The 9,647-nt window shown below is 36.0% G+C and overlaps 2 protein-coding genes across 4 annotated transcripts; one reads left to right on the forward strand and one right to left on the reverse strand.

The window, feature by feature from the left end:
- Positions 1 to 1,116: 1,116 nt before the first annotated feature.
- Positions 1,117 to 4,902, reverse strand: LOC117910812 (pentatricopeptide repeat-containing protein At1g62260, mitochondrial). Of its 3 annotated transcripts, XR_004650803.1 has the most exons (3): positions 4,743 to 4,902; positions 1,588 to 4,315; positions 1,117 to 1,373 (listed from the first exon to the last, which is right to left on the reverse strand). XR_004650803.1 is itself a non-coding variant. In XM_034824964.1 (2 exons), exon 2 carries the CDS (start codon positions 4,282 to 4,284, stop codon positions 2,239 to 2,241), a length of 2,046 nt encoding a protein of 681 aa, XP_034680855.1. In that variant the 5' UTR covers positions 4,285 to 4,315; positions 4,743 to 4,902; the 3' UTR covers positions 1,526 to 2,238. The 3 variants fall into 3 exon arrangements, 2 of the variants coding, with proteins under 2 accessions (XP_034680855.1, XP_034680857.1); XM_034824964.1 differs by lacking the exon at positions 1,117 to 1,373 and having other exon boundaries at positions 1,526 to 4,315; XM_034824966.1 differs by lacking the exon at positions 1,117 to 1,373 and having other exon boundaries at positions 1,526 to 4,324.
- Positions 4,903 to 7,440: 2,538 nt separating this feature from the next.
- On the forward strand, positions 7,441 to 9,542 carry LOC117911182 (pentatricopeptide repeat-containing protein At2g17033). The gene is made up of 2 exons (XM_034825434.1): positions 7,441 to 7,822; positions 8,064 to 9,542. Exons 1-2 carry the CDS (start codon positions 7,577 to 7,579, stop codon positions 9,123 to 9,125), a joined length of 1,308 nt encoding a protein of 435 aa, XP_034681325.1. The 5' UTR covers positions 7,441 to 7,576; the 3' UTR covers positions 9,126 to 9,542.
- The last annotated feature ends 105 nt before the right edge of the window (positions 9,543 to 9,647 follow it).

Consider the following 9,647-nt stretch of genomic DNA (forward strand, 5'->3'; position numbering starts at 1 on the left):
TTGAGGCTAATTTATGTAGAAAAATCACTTAAAAGGGGGTGAATTGGGTTTTTAAATTTTATTTTAAATCATAACAAATTTAATCAAAGTAAGACGCAAATATAAAAAGAATGAGTTAAGAGAAAGCAAATACAAAATTTATAATAGTTTGACACCTTTTGCTTATATCCACTTCCCTCAAAGTCCAATCCGAATAAAAGTTCCTTTATTCTTAAAGTTTGAATCAAATTTTCAGTATCTTTACATTGTATTCCAATTCCAATGGACACTTATATAATCCCTTCAAGTATTTACTAACTTGAAGCTTTCAATGCCCACACCCGAACTTTAATATTAAGGAGAACAAACTCTCAACCCGGCTTAATAAATGTTTAAATATAAAAGAATACTAGAAGGTATGCAAGTGAAGACTATTTTCAAACAAACGCTTACTTTCCTTCTTTCATCAATGTGCTTATATGTCGATGTCCTTGTTTCAAAGAGACACATGGTAACACAATGAACACACTTTGTAATTATAAAAGAGATTTTCAATCATATTTAATGTACCTTACATCAAAAATGTTTCAATGGTAAGTTACAAAAAATACTTATAGAACTTACAAAGCAAAACCAAATATATTCTCGCATTAGATCCTTACAAACCTTATCATGGGAAACCAAAGGTATCTTAACCACTGATTCGACATATCAAATTGCACCCTTGGAAGTATCTTATTAGTCATATGTGATTGTCATCTTTGAATGTACAAACAAATGCTCCTTTTCTATTGTGTATTCTTTTTGTTCTTGGAGGGCACACCATACTCACTCCATTTTATTATTATCATAATGTTTTAATTTTAATTTTTTATACATATTTATTAATAAGATTATTATGCTTATTTTCAATTTTATACTATTATAAAGGTCATCTAAAGGGAACATTTTTATAGAATTTAAGAAAAAAACAATTTTATGATAATTTTAGAAAAAAAGATTAAGATTCTTTTATTGGTTTTTTATAGAATATTTTGAATTAAAAATATAAAAAATACTTTTATTTATTTATTTATTTATTTATTTTACATTAATAAATTTTAAGAATTATTTTTAACTATTTTCAAAATCCTTTGTCTAACAGCAAAATATCTCTCCCTTCCAACATGAGAAATCTCCCTGAATTAACCCCCATACCATGTAGTTACTCATGCAGGTAAAGGATCCAGGAAATTACATCTTTCCAGGAATTGACGGATGGTTCTTGTGCATTCGAGAACCTTAGTTCTTGACAAGGCCTTCAGTCTCAATTCCAACAACAGATGCTGCAAACTCTTTATGAGCATTTTTGGACGGCTAGCAATCCTTGTTGATAATTAATCACATGGTTCTGTCTGCATAAATTTCAAAGATCCAAAAAAAATAAGAAAAACAAGAAGGAAAATATGCAAAATAAAATTGTTTGTATTAAAAAATTTATGAAATACAATTCTCTATGATAATATTATTTTTTTTAAAAAAAAGAATATTTTATGAAGATATGAATATTCTTTGAAGTCAAAGTTGAATCAAGGGCCTAGCGTGGTTTATTTCTGAATTACAGCGTACCTTCTCACATGGATCCATGCATATGAAAGCATGCTAAGGGCGGTCAGAGAAACTTCCGGTCTTAATGAATTAGCTTTGACCATGGGAGTTTCAGAATTTCAAGAGAGAGAAGTGAGGTGCGCATGTAATTTCTTCATCAAGCTTTTGGCACTTCTTCTCGTTAGTGTCTTGGTCATGAATAGGCCATTTTCCTCCAACTCTCAAGTTCTCAATTCTTTTATCAGTTGAGGTTGATGAAACCATACTAGTGTCACTAGCTCTCTCTCCAACATGATTAGGACCAAGTATAGATAGAGCTACTATGGTTTCCAACAGTGTATTATACTTCAATGTATCCAAAGTTCTCCCCACCTCCTCTCCCATGTCCAAAGCCGTGGTTTGGGTCCTATTCCCGGATCTTCCCATGGAGTGGTTTGACAAGGAAGTTCTTACTCATATGGGTTCTAAGCCATGACAAGCAGTGGTTTGAAGCAAAGAGGCCTATCAGGAAAGGAATATGGGCTTTGTTCTAACCATAGCTATTGAATCCTTTGCCCTTTACCTTGCAAGTAAGCAACTGCCGTTTTCTTAATCCATGACACCTTGTTATCACACAACATCTCAAATCAAATCTTTTAAAACCTTATGGCAACTTTAGGTCAGTCATAAATACTATCCAGAATGGGAGGAATCTACCCAACTATATCCTGGTTGCTTTCTGATATTATTTCTTTCCATCATCATTCTCATTTCTGTTGCATTATCCCATTGCCCCACATCAGCATACATGTTGTGAAGCAATACATAAGGGGCTGAGCTTTCTGGTTCCAGTTTCATCAATGCTTGAGCTGCAACTCGGGCCAACTCCACATTGTTATGCACCCTACAAGCACCCAGTAATGCACCCCACACAGCCTTATCTGGTTCAAATGGCATGCTATTGATCAGATCCATAGCCTCCTCAAGCTGCCCATGTCGACCCACAATGTCCACAAGGGAGGCAAAGTGCTCAATTCGTGGCTCAATTCCAAATTCACAGGCCATGGATTTGAAGTGCATCCGACCTTCTTTCACTAACCCAGCATGAGCACACGCATTCAAAACTGAGATAAATGTAATATAAGTGGGCCGCACTTTAAGCCTCTTCATCAACTCAAAAAGTTCAAGAGCCTCTGCAGCAAATCCATGAAATGCATATCCTCCGATCATCGCATTCCAAGAGATTACTTCTTTCTGCAATTTCACCTCATCAAAAATGGTTCGAGCTTCAACTATTGCCCCACACCTTGAATACATGGTAATCAGGGAGTTATTTATTGGTATATCTGGAATAACTGTTTTTGTAATCTGCTGATGGATTTGCATACCTAAGTGCAGAGCTGCGAACCCTGAGCACACACTAAGGACTGAAGATAAAGTGTGCCTATCAGGTTTCTCTCCTTGGAGTAGCATCTGCCTGTAGAGCTCAGTTGCTCCTTTGTAGTCTCCATTATTCTCATAACCTGCTATCATGGAGTTCCATGAGACCAGGTTTTTCTGTGGAATCGTTGCAAAGAGAGCACGGGCAAGTTCTAGATTACCCTTCTGGGCAAACCCAGAGATCATTGAATTCCATGTCAGTGTGTCAGGGTTTGGCATTTCTTGAAAAAGCATCCATGCTTCTTCCATATCTGACATGCGAACATAGCCACTGATCATGGTGTTCCAAGAGATAGTATCGCGCTCTTTCATTTGATCAAAAAGAACCCTAGCAGAAAAGATGTCTCCGGCTTTCACATAGCACATGATCATGGAATTCCATGATACTACATTCCTTTCAAACCGCCCACCATCTTTCTGTCCTCCATCATAAAATGGGATTTGATCAAAAAGTTGTCGAGCTTCGTCAACTCTTCCATTTTGACCATACCCAGCAAGCAAAATATTATAAGCATGTACCAGATCACCTTTGTCATCATCCTTTCTCCTGCTCATAAGCAAAATTCTTCTTGCTTCATCCAATTCACCATTCTGAATTAAACCTGCCACAAGAGCACTGAGAGAAGCCGAGTCCCTCTCCGGCATTCGCATAAAAAACTCAATAGCCCTCTCTACATCCCCATTCTGCAAAAACCCAGTAACCATGGCATTCCAGCTAACCACATTCCGCTCCTGCATGCTGTCAAAAAGTCGCAATGCCTCATCCATCCTCCCACTCCGTGTATATCCACTAATCATAGTGTTCCATGACACACAATCCCTCTCTGGCATTTCATCAAACAAATGCCTCCCCTCCTCCACCCACCTCTCTCGACATGATACATAACCCGATATCATCAAGTTCCATGACACTACATCCCTGTCAGGCATTTCATCAAACAGCTTACGTGCCTTAGCCATCTCTCTCCTTCTAACATATCCAGTTATCATTGAATTCCAAGTAACAATGTTTCTATGCGGCATTGCATCAAACAGAGCTCTTGCTTCATTAATTCGACCGTTTCGGATCAAATGAGAGATTCTTTTGTTAGGAGTATAGAGGTCTAGAGACACAGAATTTTTGGGTTGTTGTAATGTTGAGGCGAAACAGTGGCGGTGTGGTGGAGGAGATAGGTTCTTGAGAATAGATCGTTTGAGTGGGTGGTGAGGATGGAGATGGTGATAATGCCTCTTCCTCCGTATCAGAATATTGCCATTCAAGCAGCGTATCGTCCTCCAGCGACTCGCCAAGTTCACCATTGAAGTACTCTTTTAGTTTCTTCTATTCCATCTAAAGCAGCTTATATTGCATTTGCAGTTGAAGTACAACAACAAAAAAAAATCACTAAATATAATCGCCAGAAAGTAATTGCATATTGAAAATAAAAGGAATGATTTATTAAAGTAATAATGATTTTTTAGTAAAAATTTCTCATCTGTGTGAATGATATTTTAGTTTTAAGTTTAATTTCTCAATAGTTCAAACCATTAAGCATTCAGAGTGAAATCCAACCCTTTGTTTGGTTACCAAGAAAATGAAAAAAATAATAATAAAAGAAAACCACATTTCGGTTACTACGTTATCTCTCTCACTTTCTTTGCTGCCAAGAATGATTCAAAATTTTCTTTCATTTTCTCATTAGTTTCTCAGCATCTAACCGATTGTATCTAACTTAGAAATCGATTGATTGAATTGGGAATAGAGATTGGAACAGTACCTTGAACTCAAAGATCAACCGAAACGCAGCGTTTGAAAGGGATGATCGAATGCGTTTGTGTAAACGGTGATCGGGCTACGTTGAACTCAGAGAAGAGATCGACCGAAGCGCACCTTGTTCAGGGATGATTGAAAGCTTCGTGTGTACAGTATGAACTATAAACAGAGACTGGGCACTACGTGAATTGAGTTAATAATGGGCTGGGCCTGGACGAAAATTACGTGAAGGTCAATCAAGTTCATTAGGTTTAATTCGGTTTCAGAGTTAACAAATCTAATAAATAATTTAACTTTTAGGTTATGTTTGGTTACTAAGAAAAGAAAAAACATGTTAAGAAAAATAAATTGTCATATGAAAAATACGAAAGAAAATAAAATATAATTAAAATTTTATACATTTTGAAATCATTTAATCTTAAAAGCAACTTACTTTAAACAACTTAAAATTAATCACTTTCATTCTCATTCCCTGTTTACTAAGGGGGTGTTTGGTACACGGGAATAGGGAGTGGGAATAGACATCTCATTCCTTTTCTCCCTTATTCCTATGTTTGGATAAATGTTAAGAAGGCGGAAATGAAATAAAAAATTATTCCGGCAGAAATCAAATCCAACTTATGAGTCGGATTTGCATTCATTAAAAGTAGGTGGTATTCTGATTCATTAAACCTATTTGATAATATAAAATAACCTAAATTACTATTTTACCCTCTTATCTTGTTCTTCAAACCCGATGTTTATCTTCTTTGTAAAGGTAGAGATCCATTCATTATCCACTTCTTATCTTCTTTGCAAAACTAGAGACCCACTCATCATCCAATTCTCTGCAACAAGTGATTCTTTCAAATTGAATCAATTAAACCTTCCACAATATTTAAAAAAAAAAAAAATCAATTTCTAATTTATAGGGTTTTGGATGTTCATTTTGATTGTTGGATCTAGGATTCGTCATTATTTGCTGCAACTAGGTTCTGAAAACTTCCTTCTACATCTTCGATCAAGTTTACCTTATTTTCTCTTTCTTCTTCTACTTCTTTATATGTGTTTCTTCTTCTCTATAAATCGATTAATTTTTTTTTATTAATTTATGTTTGGAATCTTTGATGTTTCTTTATCTTGTATTAATGGAAACTGGAGAGAAAAATTGAAATGGTTGGAAAAAGATTTTTCGATTTCACGTGTTTACAATATTGAAAATTTTTAATGGTTAGGAAAAAATTAAAAAGAAAAAAACAAACAAAAACAAAACTTTTGGTTTTTTTTCCCCTTTGTTTATTATTATCGGCGTCTTCCTTTCCTAGTTAAAGCTATGGATTCTGCTGTCTTGCAGAAAATCTGCTGCGTTTCTGGCTCATTTTGGAAATTTAGCATGGGCCACAGTGAAGATCTCTTCATATCATTGCTATTTAACAGTAAACAAACCATTAAGCACCGAGAAACCAACATTGATTAATTTTTTTATTCCAGCTGCTATTGACAATTTATATGTTCTTATATTTTTTTTTCTCTTTTTTTTTCTTAGTAAAATATAATTCTATAGCTTTTTTTGCATGACAAATTATTTAAAATTTTGATAAAAAAAAAAAACGAATATTTAAAATTTTTTAAGGTTATGGATTTTATCGGATATGATACTTGTTGAAAATTAGAATAAATTTGAATTCTTTTATTTCCTCTTTTGAAAATAGGAAAAACATTTGCTAGCTTTGAGAATTTAAATATTATAATAAATAAATTTTTTTTGAAAAATATAATTTTATAACTACTTAAGCAAGACAAATTATTCAAATTTTTAATAAAAATAATAATTGAATATTTGTGCATTAGGGTTATACGATTTTTTATGGTTAATTTTTTATTTATTGAGTATATATATTTTTTTTAGTCTTATTATTTAATAACAAAAAACCTCTCAAATTTTATTTTTTTAAAATAAAAGTAAAAATAAAAAATATTTTAAATTATATGTAAGGATATTATTGTAAATTTATTTCTTTTTCATTTCCATTCCTATTATTATTAAACATTGGAATGGAAACAAATAATCATTCCAATCTTGCATTCTTAAGTTCATCCAAATGCTAGATATGGAATTATCAAATTCATTCAATTCCACTAAAAAATAGGAAAGGAAACAAAATATTATTTCCATTCCCTATTCCGACATACCAAACACCCCCTAATAGTAATGTAAACATCTCAATCAAATTCCTAATTTTGATTTCCTTTCATTCCGATCTCTTATAGCTCTTTCTCATTCTAATTCCATTTCCTTCTTATCATGTGTCTTCATGATTAAACATGCCAAAGTGCAACTAGCGAAATGGGAATTACTATCATTGATCTCTTTCCCAAGGAATGAAGGAAGCATGCCATAAGAGAATTGAATCATTAGTTTTGGCCCATAGCACAAAGCCCAGTCCGGCCCACACGTAAGCTCGCCTCAAGACTAGCCGTCCCTTGTAGGGGCCAGTATTGTGCTGGTTTTTTAAGTCTGAGTCCGGCCCGGACATTGAAGTTTACAAATTTTTCTACAATGTCAGCTTTACAAGGAATATCAACACTTCAGATGTATTATATGGAAGCTCAAGTCGAACCCGAACCCGAACCCAGACCAAGAGGATTAGCCCCTGTCCGACCTGTTTATACTTCAGCATGCGTATCCTTAGCCTCGTCACTGAGCTCAACTTTTAGAAATATTGACAGCCGTGACCGCACTCTCTACCACATCACATCTAACCACCGCACTATCTATTAACATTTACAGCCACGGAGTAGTCTGAGTGCGACACAGCTGATTTTATTGTTCAAGGAGAAGCCTAACTTCGGAACAAAATGCTGGCTAATCTACAAGTCTCTCGCCCACAGCCATGGAACCATCGATCACCATTGTTGATTCAATGCGCTCTGAGCAAACAAGGCCAACTCTTTCTCTCTTCAGTAGCCAGAGATCCCTCCGCCAGTAACAGATTGATATGCAAATTCATAGCATCTTCACCCAAATCCATAGCTCTCAATGCTCTCTCCCACCTCCTTTCCCCCACCACCACTCACCCCCACCTCTCCTCTCTTGCCCTCCCTGTAAGTTAAACCCCTCTCTCTTTCCTGTGTTTGTTGGCCGAGAAAAAGCTTTTATTTTGTTTTCGGGTTTCCAGAAAGTACAGTTCTACTTAAATGTTTGAATTAGGATGAACTCGGTGGGGTTTAGTATTGAGCCCCAAATGCCGGAAATGTTTAGATTCAAAATTTTGGGGTATTTTCCTTTTCCTGCATTTTCTCAGCAACCAAAAGGAGGCTAACAGTTTGTACATTGTCATCGCAGTTGTATTCAAGGATCACTGAAGCATCATGGTTCAGTTGGAACTCTAAGCTTATTGCAGACCTCATTGCTTTGTTATATAAACAAGGGCAGTTGAAGGAAGCAGAAACTCTAGTTTCTGAAACACTGATAAAATTAGGGTCTCGGGAGCGAGACCTTGTTTCCTTTTACTGCAATTTGATTGATTCACACTCCAAGCACAACTCAAATCAAGGGGTTTTTTATGTGATTTCTCGTTTGAGTCAGATAGTCTCTGAATCGTCCTCTGTTTATGTTAAGGAACGAGCTTACAAGTCAATGATTAGTAGCTTATGTGCAGTTGGTCGACCTCTTGAAGCTGAGAATCTGATTGAAGAGATGAGAGTAAAAGGACTGAAACCATCTGTCTTTGAGTTCAGGTCTGTAGTGTATGGATATGGAAGAGTAGGATTATTCGAAGATATGCAGAGAATTCTTCTGCAAATGGGGAATGAAGGGTTTGAACTGGATACAGTTGTCTCAAATATGGTTCTTTCATCCTACGGAGCCTACAACAAGCAATCTGAAATGGTTGCTTGGCTTCAAAGAATGAAGAATTCAAGCATTCCATTTTCCATCAGGATTTACAATTCAGTGTTGAATTCGTGCCCTATGATCATGTCAATCCTACAAGACCTCAAAACTTTTCCACCAACCATTGATGAGTTGATGGAGACCTTGAAAGGGGATGAGGCATTGTTGGTTAAAGAATTGATTGGATCGATGGTTTTGGCAGAGTTAATGGAGTGGGATTCTTCAGAGGGGAAGCTGGATTTGCATGGAATGCACCTGGGGTCTGCATACTTGATAATGTTGCAGTGGAGGGAGGAGCTGAGGTATAGGCTTAATGCAGCAGAGTATGTGATGCCAGTGGAGATAACAGTGGTGTGTGGATCGGGAAAGCATAGCAGTGTTAGAGGGGAATCACCTGTGAAACGAATGGTTCGAGAGATGATGACACGGACAAGAAGCCCGATGAAAATTGATAGGAAGAACATTGGTTGTTTTGTTGCCAAAGCAAAAGTTGTGAAGAACTGGCTGTGCTGATTCATGTAGTGTCGTGCCTATCAGCTAACACACGCCCAAAAGTCTTGGATATCTTGGGTAAGTTCTACTAAATCCTTAATAGATGGCAAGGACAGGAAACGATTCCACAGCTCAAAATCACAAATTAAGAGAATAAGAAAGTAAGAGCTTAGCTTCAACCTGTGGAGGCAGGGATGCACTTGGATGGATAGCTACAGGAACTCTCTTTTATCCCCACATCCTTCACCTCGTACTTTGTCAGATTGGCCAAAAAGATAATAGGTCTGCAAGTAAGATGCAACAGAGTTAGAACAACACTGGCTAACTGATAGTTACGATTAATGGGTTGCTGGGGATGCCAACTTTTTACCTCTTTGGTTTTTTTCATAATAAATGCACTGTCCTCGTTTTGCTTATCTAAAGTGGAATTGTGTTCTTCATACAAAGCAACGAACCTCAAACATAAAGAACATCATTGAGAATGCCAAAGCTAGAATCAATTAAGGAGAAACCATAACTCTATTCTATAAAATCACATCAAAG

Source organism: Vitis riparia, chromosome 3, assembly GCF_004353265.1.
Source record: "Vitis riparia cultivar Riparia Gloire de Montpellier isolate 1030 chromosome 3, EGFV_Vit.rip_1.0, whole genome shotgun sequence".
Taxonomy (NCBI): Eukaryota; Viridiplantae; Streptophyta; class Magnoliopsida; order Vitales; family Vitaceae; genus Vitis; species Vitis riparia.

Excerpts from the sequence above, each read along its gene's own strand:
- LOC117910812 (XM_034824964.1), bottom strand. The coding sequence starts at position 4,284 with ATGGTGAACTTGGCGAGTCGCTGGAGGACGATACGCTGCTTGAATGGC.
- LOC117911182 (XM_034825434.1), top strand. The coding sequence starts at position 7,577 with ATGCTGGCTAATCTACAAGTCTCTCGCCCACAGCCATGGAACCATCGA. Across the intron at positions 7,823-8,063 it reads TCTCCTCTCTTGCCCTCCCT|TTGTATTCAAGGATCACTGA; the intron begins GTAAGTTAAACC and ends TTGTCATCGCAG.